General features: G+C 38.8%; 3 protein-coding genes across 8 annotated transcripts in view; 2 read left to right on the forward strand and 1 right to left on the reverse strand.

The window, feature by feature from the left end:
* The window catches only part of LOC107730716 (EMI domain-containing protein 1-like), a 75,061-nt gene extending 66,443 nt beyond the window's left edge, over positions 1-8,618 (forward strand). The window contains exons 10-16 of one of the 4 annotated variants that reach the window (XM_016541603.1): positions 653-742; positions 1,737-1,789; positions 1,870-1,932; positions 2,017-2,061; positions 2,206-2,250; positions 5,251-5,335; positions 7,150-8,618. In XM_016541603.1, the coding sequence (XP_016397089.1) occupies positions 653-742; positions 1,737-1,789; positions 1,870-1,932; positions 2,017-2,061; positions 2,206-2,250; positions 5,251-5,335; positions 7,150-7,286 (518 nt within the window). In that variant the 3' untranslated portion in view covers positions 7,287-8,618. Of the gene's footprint in view, positions 1-652; positions 743-1,736; positions 1,790-1,869; positions 1,933-2,016; positions 2,062-2,205; positions 2,251-5,250; positions 5,336-5,531; positions 5,623-7,149 lie in introns of those variants that run through there. The other 3 variants (XM_016541602.1, XM_016541604.1, XM_016541605.1) reach the window with 3 other exon arrangements.
* A 538-nt stretch (positions 8,619-9,156) lies between these two features.
* On the reverse strand, positions 9,157-11,342 carry LOC107730717 (rhomboid domain-containing protein 3-like). Its single transcript, XM_016541606.1, has 5 exons — positions 10,932-11,342; positions 10,470-10,853; positions 9,846-9,975; positions 9,527-9,751; positions 9,157-9,427 (listed from the first exon to the last, which is right to left on the reverse strand). The coding sequence occupies exons 1-5, from the start codon at positions 11,092-11,094 to the stop codon at positions 9,265-9,267; spliced, it is 1,065 nt and encodes a 354-aa protein (XP_016397092.1). The 5' UTR covers positions 11,095-11,342; the 3' UTR covers positions 9,157-9,264.
* A 298-nt stretch (positions 11,343-11,640) lies between these two features.
* LOC107730715 (RNA-binding protein EWS-like) lies at positions 11,641-21,565 on the forward strand. 3 transcript variants are annotated; one of them, XM_016541601.1, is made up of 16 exons: positions 11,641-11,714; positions 12,627-12,663; positions 12,780-12,831; positions 13,005-13,164; positions 16,077-16,260; positions 16,735-17,000; positions 17,112-17,250; positions 19,002-19,039; positions 19,449-19,478; positions 20,017-20,129; positions 20,241-20,370; positions 20,549-20,650; positions 20,738-20,864; positions 20,996-21,093; positions 21,203-21,419; positions 21,519-21,565. In XM_016541601.1, exons 1-16 carry the CDS (start codon positions 11,699-11,701, stop codon positions 21,553-21,555), a joined length of 1,746 nt encoding a protein of 581 aa, XP_016397087.1. In that variant the 5' UTR covers positions 11,641-11,698; the 3' UTR covers positions 21,556-21,565. The 3 variants fall into 3 exon arrangements, with proteins under 3 accessions (XP_016397087.1, XP_016397086.1, XP_016397084.1); XM_016541600.1 differs by having other exon boundaries at positions 16,080-16,260; positions 19,446-19,478; XM_016541598.1 differs by having other exon boundaries at positions 11,642-11,714; positions 19,446-19,478.
* Positions 21,566-21,573: the final 8 nt, after the last annotated feature.

Here is a 21,573-nt window from a genome sequence, read left to right on the forward strand (position 1 = left end):
CAACTGACGAGTAACACTGTTTCAGCGCAGATTTCCCTCGCGCTTTGGACTTGAACCCTGGCTAACGAGCAGATAGCGCCGCGAGTTTGTGCAGCGCTGTCAGAGAATACATGCAATGCGCGCGTGTATTAGAAAACATAACGTTCTGCAGTTTATTTACTAACTGTTTAAGGCCATTTCGCGATTTCAATCATCATACAGTAACCAGCAACAATCACCCCTTCCTCTTTCTCAGACAGTTTTAAATGCTTCCACACTGCTGACATGCGTTATAAAGAGTGCGCGCCTCTCACTCTGCGCTAGTGATGTCCGGTTCGCGAACGAATCGTTCGATTTAACCAGTTCTTCTTAGTGAACCGGTTGAACCAGTTCACCAAATCGGACTGAATCGTTTGAAACGGTTCGCATCTCCAGTAAGCATTAATCCACACATTACTTAAGTTATTCACTTTTTTAATGTGTCTGACACTCCCTCTGAGTCTAAATAAACCAATATCCCGTCACGTCATGTTCGGTACAATTTATTCGGTCTTTTCGCTTATTCGGCCGAACACCGAAAGAGCTTTTTTTTGTTGTTGCTATTTTCGGCCGAATAATCTCGGTTGCCGAACATTCTGTGCATCCCTAATTTTTAGTTTTTTTGTTGTTACAGGCCTGAAAAAAGACAGTCTGCTTCATAACAACTTTCCCGACCTCCGAGTGACCCCTTCACATGGACCACCAGGTCCAGCTGGACCCACGGGTCAGTGAATCGTAATAATTGTTTTCTTGTTTTTTCTCATGTAATCAAGTTTGGCTTATTGACACACCGTTTAACACTGTTTAGCTGCTTTGGCACAATCTGTATTGAATACAACACATAAATACATAAATGCTACATAAATAAAGGTGACTTGACTTGTTTAAAGTATTTTTCACTATTGCACATTTATACCATGGATGATTACTAAGTTTAAACTAAGCTTTTGAAAGCCTGATTTGAAAACAAAAAATTAAAATCTGACGAATTTATGCCACATACACACATCATTTTTTTTTTTTTTCAGCCATTTATTCTTGAGCATATTGGCATATTTTACTTTTCTACACACTGTAAAATGAATATTGAAAACATCACACAACAAAAATGTCACTAAACTCAAAGTTGCCTTACTATTTGTGGCCTGTCTTAAATTACTTACTGTTTCAGTATGAATGAATACAATGAATACAAAATGTGTGGGATGTGAAATATTGTGTGTGTTTGTGTATAATGAGAATTCTTTGTTTTATTCTGTCTCTGGACACAAACCAAGTCTAATTTTTCTTCTGTGAAGCGATTTTTTCAAAGTCTTAAATTGTTAAATAATGCTTGCTGGGTGATACATTTCAGTTAGAGGTTCCTGCATCATTTCAGACAATCATATATCCATAATTTCAAAACTACTTTATTGAGTTACTTCTAATTATCAGTTGTCCTTGTTTTATGTTAAAACACGTTTTCCCCTAGGAGCATCCATCAGGTATACTGATATCAATCAAATGTGATATTTCAATTGTAGAAACTTGTTGCAGCCTCTAGCAGTTTGATTTGGTCCGAATGGACCGTTTTTATCATTATTCTATCATTTTAGTATCACGCTGGCCATCACAATATTTTCCATATGCTGTTTCGAGCTGCATGTCAGTGCAATGCCATAACGTGAGATCATGAAGTGTTTTATTCAGATATGTTAACAGATATGTGTCTTTTGCAGGTCCTCAAGGACCGATGGGACCCAGTGGACCACCAGGCCCTATGGGACAAACTGTAAGTTATAGGCTATTTCTTATGTGAGTGTGTGAATTTGTGTGTGTACTAATCACATCATCCTTTTCTAATGTAATCAGGGAAAGCCGGGACCTCCTGGTTTGCAAGGCCCTGTGGGACCAAAGGGCGAACGAGGCGAAAGAGTGAGTGCACAAGCATAAACCTACCCAGAGTGCAACGCTGCCTGAATATATTGTGCAATTCTCACCCTTAATTTACCTCCACAGGGACCTCTTGGATATCCAGGAGAGAGAGGGTTCAAAGGAGAGCCGGTAAGACACACACCTTCTACCTGATCAAAAAAGAATAAGGACAGCACTACAAAAGTAGACCATATGACTTTGTCACAAGTCTTCTGAAGCCGTACGTTAAGTTTGTGTGAGAAATCGATCATTATTGACACTTTTTCTTCCTAGGGAGTGCCGGGACCTAAAGGAGAGCCGGGGGAGAAAGGTCTTCCGGTAAGACAAACCCATCAGGAGTCCTGTTAGTCGCACACTCACTCCCTGCTCCTGCTAAACCTTTACAGGAGGGAGTGTGGGAGAGAAATGATCAGTCCCTGAGCCTCACGAGTGCAGGGAAAATGTCATTCACTTCAAATCTGTTTAAAGGGGTCATATGATGCTTTTTTAAAGATGATTATTTTGTGTATTTGGTGTAACAGAATATGTTGATTTTAATGCAGAAATAATCTCTTTCCTTATACCTGCTTATCGTTGTTCTAGAGCGGTTTAAACTTAAGGGATTTTGACATTTGCCATGATGTTTTTGTCGTTCTTGGTTTTAGGTTTTCATTGCTCATCCTGCCATTCATCTGTGTTTTAACATCAACGATCATGCTAAATCCATCAGTGGAATTTTCATCTTGAGAAATGGGTGCAGACTGATTTTCTCATTTTAAATTTGTGAAAAATCTAAGCAAAATTAAAGAGCGAATGAAAACTCCACTGAAAGGATTTGCTCCACAAATGCTGTTCATTGCTTACTTACAGTACTCACTGTTAGCACATTATGTGTCTTGGTTTTGTGTGCACTGGTATTGTTTCCATATGTTTTTGAACAAGAGGTTGCCCTTTATAGCTGATCTGAGACCAGTTTTAGGGGTTTCTGAACTAGTCTCAGGTTAGCATACAAGGGTATATTCTATTCAGAATGTGCAGTGATGTTGTTAATGTTGTTGATTTTGATTGGTTGGTGGTTGGGGCTGTCTCGGAGTGTTTCCCCTGTCCTCTAAATCTGATTCCTTTTCGTTACTGTCTCCATGGCTGCCTTTCACAGCCACCAATCTCTTAGCTACCAACTCTGGCATATACCCAACACACAGAAATGTTAAATCTTTGCTTTGTCGTGCTGTTACGACAAAGAAGAAACATTGTACTGTTGATATAACCTTTGTGTACACCATTGTAAATTGATTAATATGGGCTGTCCAGCAACCAAACCTCTGGGTCAAAACCACAGGGGGGGAGAAATAAGAACAAACATCTTTGCAAGACTGTAAGGTCTGTGTGTTGTGTATATGCTCCATTTTAGCATTTGCAGGGATTTGGTGTGTGGATGGATGTGTGGATGGATACAGCTATCCCTCAGTGTCCCACAGTGCATTGCTGCATGATCCCATCTCATTGCGCTGCTTGTAATCTTCCTTTTTGCCTCCTTAACTTACATCTAACCATTCGATTTGAGTTTGTAGCATTGAGCGATTACTAGTCAAACAAATGTTCTGTTTTAATTGCATTACGTTTTCATACTCAATCTATTGTGAAAGGCTTGAAAAGCATCTTAGTTCACAGAAAACTAATGTATGGTTTTCCGCAAGGCCTGCCGAACCCAGAAGATTTGTGTTATAAATCATAAGACAGATAATTTCATTATATCCTTTAGGTGTAGCTTCTTTGTTGTATGTAGAATCCTTAGAGATGTATACATAACATGTATAAAGACCATACAATTATTTGAAGATTAATCTCTTCACATTTATCAACATGACGCTCATATAATACCTTGGAGAAAGATTCTGGACCATAGCCATACTTACATCCCTTAATGAATATGTTTTTGTTTTTTTTAAGTAATGATATTATATTGTTTTCTGTTTTATTTGGCTAGATGAACTACCTCCTGCTCTCACAGGCACTAACTTTTACATAAGCCTTACATTCATAACTCTTTCCTGAATTCATCAGTAATGCTGTTTTTCTAACGTGTGCTTGAGCTTGGGACTGTTGTGTAGAATGTCCGTTATGTGACCAGTTTCTTTACACTGTTCACGAAATGCCCACCAAAGCCACATAACTAAGCATTTCAGCAGATTTTTTGTAAAATAGCACAAAGGTTTTCCGTTAGATCTGTTTTTGATGTCCAAGTATACTGATTCTTTGTAGGGCTCGGTAAAAATATTGATTTTCCTATTAATTCCTATTCCTAATAACATCATTCTAAAAACAAAACACTGGTTACGTTAACACTGAAATTTGACAAACAAATGACTTTCATGTGCTGATTATTTTTAGTGAATCCAAAATGTACTGCGTATCATAGAATCTTATGAGTCAGTTCTTTTTAATGAATCGCAAACATACAACACGATCAGTATAATCTGATTTACGAACAAATGACTCCTATGAGTCGTTTTTTTATAATGAATCTATAATGTGCAGCGTGATCAGTGTTTCCCTATTCCTGATACGAACAAGCTATTTCGACATGCTACCGGTTTGAATCAGTCTGGAAAACTGACCTGTATAATTTACAGTATCAAGAGAGAGACTTTCTTGAATATGTAAATGAAATGGAGGTTATGAGTGAACTGAATCGGGAAATCTTTATTGATACCCAACCATAATTCCTTGAATTTTACATGGTCAGAATTCATTAAGTATTTTATATGTATCATGTGTAATGATTTACTGGCTCTGATTGGACACCAGTATTTGATAGACATGTTTCCAATTTAAACTTATTATGGTGGCTTTGGTGTAAGAGCATCTTTTACCTTGAGATGAGCAGACTAAAGACTAAAGAAGTGTGTCTACATCAACTGAGTACAAACTTTGTCCAGATGACTCTAACAGCTCTTTAGTTTGAACAAAGCTGCTCACCTCTTGTTCTTTCAGTAACATAGTCTGAGTATACTGGGAATGTTAAATGCATGTTTAAATCTAAAATGATTGAACATTTGTTCTTGATTTGCTCTAAGGGGCCTTTGGCCTGGCCTCTGAAAAAAAATGCATGCTCTTTTGTAAAAACTTACGGCATGGCCACAGAAGAAAAGAATGCAAAAAGACAGGCAGAGCTAAATCTGATGTGTAGTTAACTGGAGTTTTGTAGTGAATGGAGCTGAGAACTTAACCTGCTAACTTGAGATTAATGTAATTGATTAACAGAATGACTATGCATCTTGGCGAGCGCTTTTGTTTGGCTTGTGCCCAATACCTTGACGGCTGTATCTATCTCCACAGGGGGATGGGATACACCAAATCCGCGAAGCCCTGAAGATCTTAGCCGAGAGGGTTTTAATCCTCGAGACTATGATCGGTATCCATGGTGAGTAGGAGGCCAGAAGTAGATTTAGGTCCATTTTAAAGGATTTAGAATCAGGGGTCAGAGATTTCAGTGCATCTTTTACCCAACAACATCTTTGGAAAGCAAGTGTGGCGGAGGACAGGGGCCAAGTACTCAACCTGCCATCCACAAGGCCAACCCCCCACCATGCTTGTCAAAAACTCTTGATCTTTGATAGGACTTTAATTTGAAGAAGTTCCAAGACTTGCAAGCTGACTTAGAGCTGCTGGCTCGCAGGGTGCAGCTGCTGGAGGCGATCATCTGGCCAGGTAATGCCCGCCTCCGCTCGTCTAGCAAGTCAATCTACTGCCATCTCCTGGCCAGTTAGAAGATCAGCACACAGGAAGGATTATATGAATTAAAAAAAAAAAAAAGACTCCATCCAGGGCCAGAACTCCGGCAGTGTTTCCCAGTTACTAGACTCTCATTAAGTTGATTTTAATGATACGCAGCCGCTAGGTATTTAGTAGATGCTTTACCATCCATAGTGACTTACAGTATGCTATATTTACTTTGGAGATAAAGCTGCTGCAACAACCCGGTTTCAGTGCCTCTCTCAAGCATGCAGTGTGATGATGGGAACCACAGTAAATCACCCCAATAGTTCATGAATCAGCCCTTCTGAAGTTTGAACCAGCATCCCTTGAATTACTAGTAAAGATTTTACGCACTTCTTCCTCTGATTGAAGACCCAACATTACCCACCAAAACAAAGCAATACCACAGGGCTCGACTCTAGACTAGGTTGAAATTATCTACTAAAAGGCAGCACTTATAGGAGCCAAATTATTTCTTATTTGTCAAATAAGGGAATTGCTTGATAAAGAAGCAATTGCTCAGAAGTTATATAAACCAGGGTTTTCTAGTGATCATGATCGAATTTGTGCCATATATTCATGCATTTTGTAAGAATATTTATTCATGTTTGGGGAAAAAAATATATTTTGTTGACTGTCTTACAGTCCCATACAAAGTTTCCCTTACAGTTGATCCAACCTTAATGGACTGTACTGTACTAAAGAAAAAAAGAAAAATATGTGTTATTTTTATCAACAAAGTTTCCCATACAGTTGATTGAAACATTTAAATGGACCTAATATTAAAAAAACAAACAAACAAACATTAAAATAGTTTGTAGAGTATCATTTATTAATTTATAATAACAATATTAAGTATTTAGTTTTTATCAAAGGTTTCTTTAGAGTTGATTCAGCCTCACAGATGGACTTTGCTGTGCTAAACAATAATCAGTAATATTTTTTAAAATATATATATATATATAAGAATGATTTTTAGAATATAATTTATAAATATTTACAGCAGAACTCTGTTTTGATACTTCTATAATTACAATTATCTCTAATTATTTCCATATGGACAACCGGTCATTAAATAGATTGATTAAAGTCTCTGACATATTCCCAAAAACAACAACAAAACAAAACGAACAAATCTAATTCAAACCGCCAAAAAAATAATTCCATTAGAGTCATTTGTTCATGTTTCGGGCATCAATGCTCACAACAATGTAACTCTTTATGCAACTTTTCATGCATATCTTTTCATTACCATCACTAATAGTTCCTAAATTTTACAATTTTGCAACAAGTTTGTCAGTCTGGAGCCCTGTTACCACCCTTCTTCATCTCAATATGCTATAACATGATCTCCATAATATCTCTATATGCCCCTTTACAGTGAACTGAATCAATGGACTATTATTCATCAACTGTCTTGATACCAGCCACTTACAAAGTTTAGCACTTAGCAGCCTTCACTCTCTCTTCCTTCAACAGAACCAGATCTAGGATCAGGAGATGACCTCTTTGGCACACCGTCTCCAGATGCCTACCGGATTAAGAGGGCAAGAATTTCATCTTTCCGACTCAATTCTCCCTTAATCACTGCTGAGACCAAGGTTCGAGGGAAGTAGTCTGCATATTCCAAAGAGCGAAGCCATCGTTTCCATCTCAATTTCATCATCCATAAATCAGCTGAACTGGCAACAACTACACAAGTCTCCTGAGACACATACATTCTACAGATCCAACCGCTTTGGAATATTCCGGTTAATCAAGAAGGGGGAGACACCTCAGGGAAGAACAAATGGTGCTGTATAAATTAACCACCTCTAATGGGACTCACGGGTTCCTAGCACCTCTCCTCTGGCAAATCATTGTGGTTTGCCTTCATGTTGTGTCACACTTATGGCATAACCAACAGAATTAGTCTCAGAAGAAATTTGTCAACCTATTGTAAGATGCTCGTTTTACATGAAAAGGAAACATGTTTTAAAATACGATATACAGAAACAGTATTGGTGCTTGTACAACTATTTAACAAAATTTTGGGTAAGAAGGATACAAAATGTGATGAAGATGAAGAACGTTTTTAGTAGAGCATCAAACCATATTATTAGTCTTTCCAGCTGCTGTTAGGAGCTCATAGTAAATTCAGCAAATGTACTGTATGACAAAAATGCACATAATGATTCTGCTATTCAGCCAAACGCCACACTTTCCCCACTGATAAAAAAACTACTCCTATAACTTGAATTCTGTTTTGTATTTCATGCATGTCTTTCCATCACAGTTACATGCGCATGCATAGGACTGGTTTCCTTCCTCAATACCTTTCCATGTCTTTGTATTCCCATATAAATATTGTTGTATTAATTATTTATAGATTAGCAATTGATGTTTTCCTTATTCTGTATACTAATCCATGTAACGTCACCTGTATTTTTCCATTTCTAGCCTCTTTGTGTGGATTTGTCTTGCCAGTGTGCAGAGTCTTATCAATTGGTGTTAAAACGAAATAAACTTTGTTGTGTGTTTCTATTTTTAAGACGATCCATGTTTTTATCAATACACAATCCTACCTGAACGTTTAATTTGTAATATTTTAATGAAGGATATTCTGTAGCCAAGAAACCTTGACTAAAATACTGACATATGCGCATGACTCTCCTGGACTGACAGTCTGCTCATGTGGATTTAATGACAGCATATCCGTGGAGAGGTTTCTTGGAACGTCCATGTCTCATCCACTGGGACAGTTTGGTTGCTGTATAGTGTTTTTCCATTCTTTAAACTTTCATCATAAAAGCTGCCAACACCATAATATAAATATATTATTTTCCACACCACCCATAATCCACTGGATTTTTTTGTTGCACACCCAAAAGTCATGAAGTAGTAAATACACAGTAACAGTTCACCATGCAGATTGATGCCTTGCTTAAAGTAATAGTTCACCAAAAAATGAAAATGTACACACCCTTAAGCCGTCCAAGATGTAGATGAGTCTGTTTCTTCTTCGGAACAGATTTAGAGAAATTTAGTGTTACATCACTTGCTCAATAGTGGAGTGAATGGGTGTCGTCAGAATGAGAGCTAATAAAACATCACTATAATCCACAAGTAATCCATATGACTCAAGTCCATCAATTAATGTCTTGTGAAGCGAAAAGCAAACCAATCGAGACTTTTTTAATTTCAAATGAATCCTCTACTCATAATATTTCTTTCTCCAGTGGAAAAAGTTGTTTTGTCTGAATCGGGAGAGAAATAAGCACCGATCAGACAGCGTTAACAAGTGAAAACAGATGTCACTTCACAAGATGTTAATTGTTGGAATGGAGTCGTGGATGTCATGTGATGTTTTTATCAGCTGTTTGGATTCTCATTCTGATGGCACCCATTCATTGCAGAGGATCCATTGATGAGCAAAGGGATGTAATACTAAATTTCTCCAAATCTGTTCCGATGCAGAAACAAACATCTACATTTTGGATGGCCTGAGAGTGAGTGAATTTTCTGCAAATTTTCATTTTTGGTTGAACTATTCCTTAAGTAATGGAATGAGTAAGGGCAATGCTATCAGCTTCAAATTGAAGTGGTATCCCTGAGCTATGATGCTGATGATGACTTCTTTCCTTTTGAGATGACCACGGCCTCCTCCCCAATCTGGTCATCAATAAGCAGAGAGATTGCTCCATCCAGCTGCCCTGTAGCGGCCAGAGCCACAACAGCTTTCTCTGTGGGGAAGCCCATCTTCTCTAGCTGTTGCAACCTGAAAGTGAGTTTAGACGCACAGCATGAACTTAAGCATTCAAGAGATCATTATAGTTACCCATAGTTGAAGAAACACTCATTTACAGTATACACTGACCTTATAGAGGATACTGAGGACTTGGGTACTTCCACTTTGTCCGCTACACCCTCGGGTGCGTCGTGGAGTGATGCTAATATCCCTGCTCTCAGCATCTCCTCCTCTAACAACTGTGAATCGGTTGCCATTAAAGGCTCCTGATGCCACTCAGATACAGAATGCAGCCATGCTGAATGATCTTCCAATTGGGATCTACTGGTTGATGGCTCAATCAATGGCACTGGCCTATTACAGAACAATAATAAAGCTCATTCATTCTAGTTACATGATGTGATATAAGAAAACAAATGGGAAATATTAGCATACAGTTCACAATAACCTTATTGAGGTGCTGTGGTAAACTGGCAGGTGTGGATGAGAGGTAACAGGGATGTAGGCCCATTTTGGCAAGCAGGCACAAGCACCCAGTTTCTCTATCTGCTCCAGTATTTCAATTAACTCATTATTGTCTGTATAATATATTAAGGGCATTACTTTATACAGAGTTTATAAAGAGATCAATTTACACCGCAAAATGATATTAGTGTAAAGTAGTGGTTCTCCCCCAGGGGGAGCTCAGTAAACATGAGGGGGCTGCAGGATGACTTAAATTATTTATTAAATTATTATTTAAAATAATAATAATAAATATTATGTATATATATATATATATATATATATATATATATAGGTTGTATATGGTTATTACCATTCTTCAAAATATTTAGCAAACAGGTTTGGAATCACATGAGGGTGAGTATGTGATGACATAGTTTTCATTTTTGGGTGGACTTTCCCTTTAACCACAATTTCTGTTAATAATAAAGTTTGAAAACATTGTCATAATTACAGTAGAAATATCTGAGAGATATATATAGCCTATAAATAGCCTATATCGGGGGCCTCTGAATATTGTGTTGGACATTGGGGAGTCTTTGAGTCAAAAAAAGTTGAGAAAGGATACAGCTGAGTCCCAGGCAAATGGCATAAAAGTGCAGCAGGCCAGGAGCACTGGGAAGCAGGAAGAGGTCGAGGATCAAGAGGAGCCAAGGCAAGAACCAGAGAGGAACAAAGCGCAGGACTCTCCTCTGCTTCACCTGCCGACACTGAGCTGTGAGCAGGGCAAGGTGGGTGGCTGAGTATCCACTGACCCTGCTGGCTTCATCCCCGGTTACAAAGAGAAAGAGGGCATAAATAGGAGGAAGGAGCACAGTGGAGATAAAAGAGAGGGCTAGAAAGACAAAAGTGCTCCATCTTCTCTCCTGACAGGGCCCGATCCACAGCAGCAGTGTAAGGTTGTGGAGAAATGAGGTTAACTCCTCATTACTGAAGGCGTAGAAGATGAAATCTGCAATACACAAGGAACATCAGGAACTGAATGTTTAGAATCTAGAATCATAGACCTATACATTTGTGAATTGCTTACCATAAAATCCAGGAAAATCCCCGCCTGGTCCTAAACTTAGACTGGCGTGAATACCACAGAGCCAAGTCGACAAAATTAATAGGAGTATTAAAAATGTTCCACTACAATAACCTGGACGGTTTGATCCAAACCATATCCATGCCGAAAAGAGACGGTCAAGCATTGTCAAAAAACTGAAAAACGCATCACCTGATGGGTTGCTATCATTACAAGTATATATCTAGATATATGCTTAGGGGTAGGAGTATCTTTATGTATGTATTCATGTTTCCAGTTTCACTTCATTGCCAGTTTACGACGCTAGCATATCGAGGTCTGTTTAACAGACACTTCAACAAACGATGAGTGTACTTACTACAAGGAGCACAAATATCCAATTTATTTTAATTTATTTATACAAGTAAGCTAAGACCAAGGTACACCAATAATCAATGTCGTTTGCCAATCCTTTTATTTTGACAGCGAATAACTTCCTCTTACGGGCAAGCGCATTGGGGGGGGTAACGTTATCCGAATGTTTTATAAAACGCTATAAATGTATATTTATAGATTTGTTAAACTATATAAAACTGTTTTATATCGAATAACAATTGATCGACACAATTGTATAGATAACCAGGCAAATAACATATTAACAATTACAAGCAGACATTTACATCCGCCGCCCTCTACACTTGGTGTGTTGGTACGTTCCATATTGATTTCACGCATGCGCACTCGTCGCGCTTGCACAGTCGTCCACACTGCGTACGTTCTCCCACGGAAAGATGGCGTCAGTCTCGAGTGAGTTTTTTCTTCTTTCGTTTATGTTGTTTACATTTTTTTGAATTTCAGTACTTTGCAATTGCTAGAAATTGCCACAGTTGAGGTAAACTTTAAATAATGTTAAGAATTTGGGCGTTTTTGTATAACCAACAGTCCTCGAGCACGCGGCCTCAGGTTTGTGTTTTTAGGTCGGAGTGGTCGGTTGAAGCTAACGGATCGTTAACTCGACCCCACCGGTTTTGAAACTTCGTTTATAGTATGCTAAGAGCAAAATTCACAACACCAGGTAATAATTTACTCTAATACGTTTTTGTTCTTTAAATGCCTAAAACCAGAGCTCGTTGTTTCGTTCTTACGTAAACCGTCAGTAGCTAGCAGGCGTGGTTTAAAAACAGCGGGATAGAGAGCGCAGCCACCGCGACGAACACGATGTTTAGTGTTGGTTTCGCACTCTTGCTTTGTTTAGCGTTGTAAAATAAACTTGCACCTGAGATTTGATTTCTTGCAAGTTTTGTTTTCGATAGTATTTCGTCGTCAGTTTTAGAGTTAAAGTAACGCGGCATCGTAAACGTTCAAATGCATAGTTTTCTTAAATTTATCACGTTTCCCTAACTAAAATGTTAGTGTGGTGTTTCAATATCACGGACCCCTGTTTCATGTGAATGCTTAAACACTTTAAACAACTAAGCCTGTCCTGTTGATTTAAGCTTCGTTACAACTGAATGGCCTGGGATTCAGCAGGGGCTGCACTCAGTGTCTGTGTTGAGGCGTTTGCTCAAGTCATGCATGTGTCTCCCATCGTTTTTGGACTATAATAAAACGCTAGATGTGCAGTCAGTGTGCATCTTTTTTTTTTACCCCCCCATGTTGTACAGCTGTAACAGTGTTTGCAGGACTTCTAACCTTATGTAATAAGTTACTTCCCTGTAGATTATAGCAGCTACAACCAGGCTGGTGCACAGCAGTCGTAAGTCCACCTCCATAAAATGCTGTATTTCTCAACACAATGCTTACTTGTCATTATTAAAATAATAATAATAAATAAAATGTAAAAAAAATACATAAAATGCACATTTTACACAGGTATGGCTCATACACCACCCCTCCTTCTCAGGGCTATGGACAGACTGCACAGGTAAGCCTAACACTTAGTTCAACTAGTGGAGCCTTGGGACTTGCAATGTCAAACTCCCACACACATGCTGTGTACTTGTTTGATAACGTTTAAGCAATCCTGGTTGTTGTATCTAATGTTTTGTGTGTAAGAATACAGTGGCATGTAATTCAGCTAAATTTCTTTTGTGACAGGGCTATTCTCAGCAAGATTATGCCTCATATGCTCAACCCGCTGCTGCACCTGAGTCCACCTACAGTCAGGCAGCGCCCTCTGCTGGACCAGTGTATGCACAACAGCAGTATGGATCCTCATATGCACAAGCAGCAACAACTGCAGCAGCAGCAGCGCCAGGTCTGCAGACAAAGCTTATTCACTGTTACGCCAGTATATTTGCCTGTTAGTCGTAGTGACTGGAGCATGACTGCACAGCTTTGAAATGCCCCAGAGTTAAAGCAGTAGTTTACCCAAAAATGAAAATCGCCTGCAAGTTTACTCACCCTCAGGCCATTCAAGATGTAGGTAAGTTTTTCTTAATCGGAACAGATTGAGAAATTTAACTTTACACCACTTGCTCAACAATTAATCCTCTGCAGTGAGTGGGTGCCATCAGAATGAGAGTTTAAACCGCTGATGGACACGGTCCACAAGTAATCCGTTCGACTCAAGTCCATCAATTTATGTCTTGTGAAGCAAAAAGGTGCATGTTTATAAGAAACAAATCCGTTGTCAAGGTGTTTATCGCTTCTGACCAAAATATGAGTAATAACGCTTCCTCCAGTGAAAGTCCGCGCCCTGTTGTCCTCCCGCATCAAAAACCACCAACATATCGGTTTACAACTGTTTTGGACCATTTTCGCTGTAAATGGTGCTTCATCTGTGTATTTCTCTCCTGATTCAGACAGGATGATTTTTTTTTTTTTTTTTCCCACTGGAGGGTGCCGTATTATAAATAGATGACCTGTATTTTAGCTGGAAGCAATGGTTTGAAGTAGGGCTGTGCGATTTTATCGATTAATTCGAATTTAATGTTTTGCCACGATTTTTTTTTTTTATAAATTGAGGAATCGCTAAACATTAGAATTTGACACTGACAATATGCCAGTGTTAACAGTAAAGAGAAAAGAATGATCCAACAGCATGTCGGCGAACGTGATTAACCACTCACGTGTGAAGCGTTCTGTGAAGGACCATAAGTAAAATATATCTCTAGGTGCCATTCACACAGAATGCACTTTTGTGTTGACAAAGATGAGACGCGGGCAGTGGAATAGGAAAAAATGCAGGAAGATGGGAGCGCTGCGTTTTTAGAATGCTGTTTCATGCATGAGGCGCTGCAATAGACGCGTGCGCAACAGTCAAACACGTCCATGTTTATATAGAAAAATCAGTGGAAAAGCAGCAATCGAATAAAAACCTGTAAAGAACAACTAGTGTATGCAACTAGTTCATGTTTGCATTATGGTGACAGGCTGAAAGCTGCTGTTCATTGTTTTTACAGATTATTTATAGCCTAGTTAATAAGTCAACTAGTATTATACCTTGTCATTTTGAATTTGAATTACTTTGACTTTTGAGATTTTTTAAAAGTATTTTCCTTGTATTATTTCTGAGCATATATGTATAAGACAAGTTTGTAGAAGATGTAGTTTTAGTTCATGCATCTTTTTTGCAAAGATATTTATTGTTAAGCGATTTGTTTAACATTTACAGTGGGGGAAAGTATTTATTTGATCCCCTGCTGATTTTGTAAGTTTGCCCACTTACAAAAAGCCAGTCTCCAGTCCTAAAATCCTATAGAAAATCTGTGGAGGGAGCTGAAACTTTGAGTTGCCAAATAACAGCCAAGAAACCTTAAGGATTTAGACAGGATCTGTATAGAGGAGTGGCTCAAAATCCCTCCTGAGGTGTGTGCAAACCTGGTGACCAACTACAAAAAACGTCTTACCTCTGTGATTGCCAACAAGGGTTTCTGCAAGTACGAAGTCATGTTTTGCTTGGGGATCAAATACTTATTTCACTCACTGAAATGCAAATCAATCTCTTACCTTTCTATAATGTATTTTTTCTGGATTTTTTTGGTTGGTATTCTGTATTTATACGTTAAGTTCAAGTTAATTTATTTATAAAGCACATTTAAAAACAGCCACAAGACTGACCAAAGTGATGTACATTAAAATCAAACCGTAAACGCATAAAACAGAAAGAATAAAACACATGAATTTAAAACCAAAGGAATGATAGATAAACAAGACTATAATACAATGTAATAAGAATGGGATATTAATAGGCCAGATCAAACAAGTGTTTTTAAGAGACTTAAAAATGGATAGGGAAGGTGCCACTCTAATCTCAAGCGGCAGATTGTTCCGTAACTGAGGCCCAACCACAGAAAAAATAAACCTTAAACATTAAAATAAACGTACCATAAAAATTACAGACCCTTCATTTCTTTGTAAGTGGGCAAACTTACAAAATCAGCAGGGATCAAATAAATATTTTCCCCACTGTACATGTTGACAACTTCATGTGTGGTGAACTTTAAAATATAAATTTCTTTAACATTTTCAAGTTGACTAGTTAAAAATCGAGAATCAGTCAAGCGTTCTGAAAAAATCTAGATTAAATTTTTTTGCCATATCGCCCAGCCCTAGTTTGAAGTTAAGTATATCTTGATGGATTTTACAAACATGCAGCTTTTCACTTCACAAGAACATTATTTGATGGGCTGAATTTGTTTGGATTATGATTTTTATCAGCTGTTTGAACGCTCGTTCTGATGGCACCTATTCAGTGCAGAGGTTCCATTGGTTGATGTAATTGTTACATTTCTCAATCTGCTTTAATGGAGAAACAAACTCCTCTACATCTTGGATGAGTTGAGTAAATATTCAGCGAATTGTCATTTTTTTTGGGTGCACTATTCCTTTAATGCACAATATTCTACACTTCATTAAGTGTGATTTCTGTTTGATTCTCAGAGAAATGCAGAGACCCACAAGCTTTACGAGGAAATTTGCAAGCAATGCAAAAGTGTCTTGGTGTATTGCAGTTAAAAGGATCTGAAAAAGTAGATTTATTGCAAAAACTTTGAATTTGAAAATGTGTTGACAATTGTGACTAATACTTCCCACGCCTTTTAGTTGATAGGCTCGGAAATTCCTGCTTTCTAAAGTGCACCATTTTATTTCTTGTCATGCTGTTATTCAGGTGCACATAGAAAATGATTCTCATAACTGATGTTAAATCATTATTCTCCCTCTCAGCTGCGTATGGAACAGCACAGCCAGGAGCTTATAATCAGCCTGCGCAGAGTTACGGGGCCAGCAGCTACAGCACCTCCACTGCGGCCCCTGCCGCCCAGGCCTCCTATGGCTCCCAGCCCGGATACTCCACCCAGCCGGCCTATTCTGGCTACAGCCAGCAGCCTGCTGCCTCAGCTCCTCAGAGGTAACTGGACCGTCTCTTAGAGCATCACATTAACAGGATGCTATTATGGAGCCTCCCACAGTATTTCCATATGCTGTTCTTACGTCATACTTCCGGAGCATGAAGGCCACTTTAAATGCACAGTTCCCATGCAAATCCTCTGTTTCTTTCTGTAGTGAATGTGTAAGAGCATAAACAACCTCTTTGATAATATGCTGATATATTTCTAATATGCTGATTTGATGCTGAAGAAACATTTCTTAATATTATCAATGTTGAAAACGGTTGTGCTGCTCCATATCTTTCTGGGAACCGTTTTGAATGAATATGAAGTTCGAAAGGACCGCATTTATTTAAATATTTGTTTACATTTTTTGTAACAATGATAAGTCTTTGCTGTCTGTTTTGATCAATTTCATGTGTCCTTTTAAACAGTACGGTGTGTGCACATCTTTCAAATGCTTTTAATTTTTTTGGTATTCCTTTATTTTGCAGCTATAGTGCAAGTGGCCAGCCGGCCTACAACCAAGGTGCCTATTCCCAGCCTGGAGCTTATTCTCAGCCTCAGGGTGGATACCAGGCTCAGCAGCCAGGCTATGGGCAACAGCAGCAGAGCAGCTATGGGCAGGGACAGCCAACTCCGCAGCACCAGCAAGGCCCAACTGCTGCCTACCCCCCTCAGGGGAACAGTTCTTACGGTCAACCTCCGTACGGGCAGCAGAGTGCATCACAAAATCAATATAACCAGCAAAGTCCTTATAGTAAGGGTGCTTTCACATTTTTTTTTACCATTGTACTATGTTTTTGTTAATTTTCTAGTAAGTTTCTTATCAAATTAAGGCCATATGCTTAGTGTGTGATCTCTCCTGTAGACAGTTACAGTCAGAGTGGTGTGAGCGGAGGCTACCCAGGATCACAGCAGCGGGGTGGATACCCAGGAGATTCTGGCAGAGATGGTTATGATCGTGGAGGTCCTCGGGGGCGTGGGGGTATGGGCCGCGGAGGCATGGGGTAAGTTCAGACTTTCTTAATGTAACTAACTGTTCAGTGCTCTTCCGCTCGCTCGTTTCACTGAGCGGAATCACTCACCACACGCAGGGTTTGTATGTACAGGTGTCTAAGAAGAGTGGAGTTTCTTGTGTAGTTCATCCAACCATTATTTGATTTGTAGAGGTTTCTATGATACCACAAAGGTATTGTTGCAGGGATGTTTTATTTTGGTCTTGCATATTGCAAAACGTTATTGTTACGATTACATTTTTGGAGGGGCATTTAATGCTTTTATACTTATTCTAAGACTGAGGAATTAATTTATTTGTTCTTGCAAAGCTCACAGTTTACTGGTCTTTGCCTTTACTTTACTACGGTTATTTCAAGTGTGGCTGTGTCAAAGATTTGAGTTTGTTTGGTGTAAAGGTCTCTTATTAAACTAATTTCTTTGATTTCTTTTGTTGCAGTAAGCTGCCTACTAAATTTACAACATTTTGGTTTTTCCAAAGCTGTATGAGGATCTGTACTGCTGTAGAGTTTGAATGGGGGGCGGGGGAATTAGCAAACATGCATCATTCTTTAAAAAAGGGGTAGTTTACAGTGTCATTTTATCGCAGCAGATGGTGGCACATGATCATGGGCATTTAAGTTTTATCCTTATTTACTGGGCTTTAAATTCTGAATGGAACTTTGTCGACTGAAAGTATGCAGAAAGTAATCAGGTTTCAAAATGGTGAATATAAGCAGAAGGGTTCGTTCGGCATTGAAAGAAAATTGATCTTTTAAATGGTTGCAGTAACCTTGAACAGAAGAATCCTTGAATATTTAATGGACACATACACATTTAAATACTTTGTTGGTAACCAGAGGTAAGAACACTTTTCAGTAGGTTGGTTTTGTTAACTCATAAAACTAGTAAGAAATCACTGACTCCAAAGGAAAAAGGAAAATCAAGTTATTTCTGGTCCAACTGATTTCATGTTTCAAGGGACGGTGAGCATGCTATTAAACATTTCTGATATTTAAATTTTATACAATTTCATGTACTTAAAATATTTTTGCATTTGTGAACTGTATTCTCATTTCAAAGGTCTTGTTTTAACATTCTTTGTCACATTTATACGCTGCAGGTATCAGAGATCGATGTAAGAACAGCTGTACTTATTCTTTAAGTACCTTTTTCCATTTCAAAGGCGACAGCTCAAAGAACCATGGGGAATTTTCTTGATTGTTTTGTTTTTATTTAGCTAATGTTTGGATCTTTTTTTTTTTTTTTTTTTACCAGCATATGTGATTTCTTTTTTTATATATATGCTTATCATCCTTTGTAAACATTTGTCATTTGTACTATATATTTATGAGTGTAGTTTTGCTCAGTGCTGATGTTTTATTGGTTTAATTCTGGTTGAAGTAGCTAAAGGGATTTTTCCACAACAGGATTGCTGTATTTAAAATTTGCCTCAACATTCATTTTATATTGGGTGTAGCCCTAAGCATGAAGGCACCAAGCTAACTTGGCAATTCTTCCCATTTTAAAAAAGGTTTACAAAAAGGCAATGTATTTCTGGTCCTGTGTGGATGTCTTTTTACATTGGTGCAACCAAACTGTTAAATACCATATAACATGTTATAGAAGTCATGATGCAGCCCATTTATTTACATTTGTCACATGGGGCATTTGCGAAGTTAGTGGGAAATATTGTGTTCATTTCCTACTCAAGTCCTATGGTTGGAGACTAAATGGAATATCGCCTTCATATCTTCATGTTTAGCATCGCTGGAGACAGAGGGGGCTTCAATAAGCCTGGTGGTAAGTTCTTAAAGCGTATTCCATTGGCTAGTCCACTTGTGTTAATTTAGAGGCCATTCACGCCTATGTGTCCTTAAGAGATTCCATTTGGTGTGCCACTTTTAACCAAAAAAACAAAACAAAAAAAAAAGTGTCAATGGTTTTTATTTTGATTTCTTCAGAAGTTGAGACATGTCCCTTGACAGAAGCGTCTTTTTTAATTCTGGATTTTTTTTTTTTTTCTCATTTCATTCTGAGAATCAATTGTGGTCAAGGGTAATCCTGAAAATGGTCATATCTTCTCAATGTATTTAATGCTGCTCGCAGGTTTTTTGTCTTGGCAGATGGGCAGGTTTGCTTTTAAGATGTGATGTCATCGCCTAATAGTGTTTCTTGTCTTTCTCTTCTTTGATCCATGGAAACCCAGAAGGCATGAGAGGTGGAATGGATCGTGACATGGGTATGTGTTGTAAATGATCCCCCTCTCTTTTAATATATGTACATTACGGACAAGGTGTTTGTTTTGCAGTAGGATGCAGTAATTTGTACAAAAGTGACAAAAGACTTCAAATTTGTTAGTGCAGTTCGAATTTTTATTCAAATCTGGAAAAATTCACGAACGCACAAAGTTTCCACAAAAATGTTAAGCAGCAACAACTGTTTTCAATATTGATAAATGTTTCTTGAGTGCCATATTAGCATATTAAAATGAATTCTGAAGGCTCATGTAACACTGGAGACTGTTGTAATGGCTGCTGAAAGTTCAGCTTTGCCATTACAATGCTAAATTTATTTTTGAAATATTAAAATAGAAAAATATTTTCAATTGTAATTTCAAATATTGCCGTTTTACCTATATTTTATCAAATAAATGCATCCTTGTAGCATGAGAGGCTTCTTTCAAGAAGTCTTACTGACTTTTTAGTGACTTTTTTTAACCCTAGTGCAAGTTGAATGGATATGAAAGTGTTAAATTTGATTCTCTCTCATTAACACAGGGCATCCAGGAGAGCAGGACTCTGAGAACAGCACCATCTACATCACAGGCCTCACTGAGAATGCAACTCTACCAGAGATGGCCGACTTCTTCAAACACTCTGGATCGATACGGGTGAGAAGCTACATAACTAGATTCATTCTAAATAACAATGTCAGCCTTTTATCATCAAAATTCAGCTATTGTGACAGTTTCCATTTTTATAGCCATTTTTGTTTGTCATAGATAAATCGGCGTTTAAACCAACCAGCCATAAACATCTACACGGATAAAGACACTGGCAAACCAAAGGGAGATGCCACACTGTCCTATGAGGAGCCTGCCATTGCCAAAGCTGCTGTTGAATACTTTGATGGTTGGTTTCTTAAATTTTTATTGTTGAATGCCTCTTCTTTAACTTTAACTTGGACGGGTCACGTTCAGATGATTTCCTTGAGTTGTCAATTGGTTGACATTATTCTGCCTGTTCCACTCAAGAGCTCTTTTCACTTTTAAACATGTTCTCGATCATTTACCTGCTGCTCATACCTCAGGTAAGGAGTTCCAAGGCCGGAGGATAAAGGTGTCTATGGCTCGCCGGAAACCCATGATGGGGGGTATGAGAGGAGGAATGCCAATGAGAGGTGACCGTGGAGGTATGATGAATCCTCAAGCCAGCAGGAATCCTTCAAGTGGAGGGTGTTCCTGTATTGTAATGATGGCTTTGTATTATATGCTATCAGGTATGGGAAGAGGAGGAGAGCGAGGTGGTTTCCCCCCTCGTGGAGGCCCTCGAGGTGGAATGGGTTGGAACGGGCCTCCCGGAGGCAACGTGCAGAAGAGAGCTGGAGACTGGGAATGTCCCAGCCCGTGAGTGATGCATAACTGTTTAAGCAAACAAAATATGAGGCATCTATTTTGCAATACATGAGGCCTGCTGAATAAGCATAAAAACGATGTTGATGTCTGTTTCTGGCTGTCTACCTCAAATCTCATTACAGTGGATGTGGAAATCAAAACTTCTCCTGGAGAACAGAGTGTAACCAATGTAAAGCTCCAAAACCTGAAGGCCTTGGAGCTCCTTCCTTCCCTCCTGCAGGTACACGCAGATTAACAGTCTTCCCTCATCAGCTGGTCTCGAAGTGTCTGTGACTGAGATTTGTGTTGTGTAACAGAAAAAGCATGATTTGTTTTAACTGTATATTCAGGTGGTGATCGTGGCAGGGGTGGAATGAGGGGCGGCAGGGGAATGGATCGTGGTGGTCCGGGGGGCATGCGTGGAGGCTGGGTAGGAGATCGCGGTGGCTTCAGAGGAGGCCGTGGTGGAATGGACAGGGGCGGATTCAGAGGAGGTAGCAGGGGTGGTCCTCCCATGGACAGAGGGGGCAGGAGAGGCATGGGACCCCCAGGCAAGATGGATATGAGGTGAGCGTCACTTACTGTGAGTATAACAGGATAAATGTAATATGCTTTAGTCTGTGTGGTGCTTCATGTACTTGATGCATATTTTCTTTTCTTTTACAGGGATCATCGTCAGGAGCGCAGAGACAGACCCTACTGAGATCATGCATCAAGCAAA

Source organism: Sinocyclocheilus rhinocerous, unplaced genomic scaffold (assembly GCF_001515625.1).
Source record: "Sinocyclocheilus rhinocerous isolate Xijiao unplaced genomic scaffold, SAMN03320098_v1.1 scaffold3595, whole genome shotgun sequence".
NCBI classification, from domain to species: Eukaryota; Metazoa; Chordata; class Actinopteri; order Cypriniformes; family Cyprinidae; genus Sinocyclocheilus; species Sinocyclocheilus rhinocerous.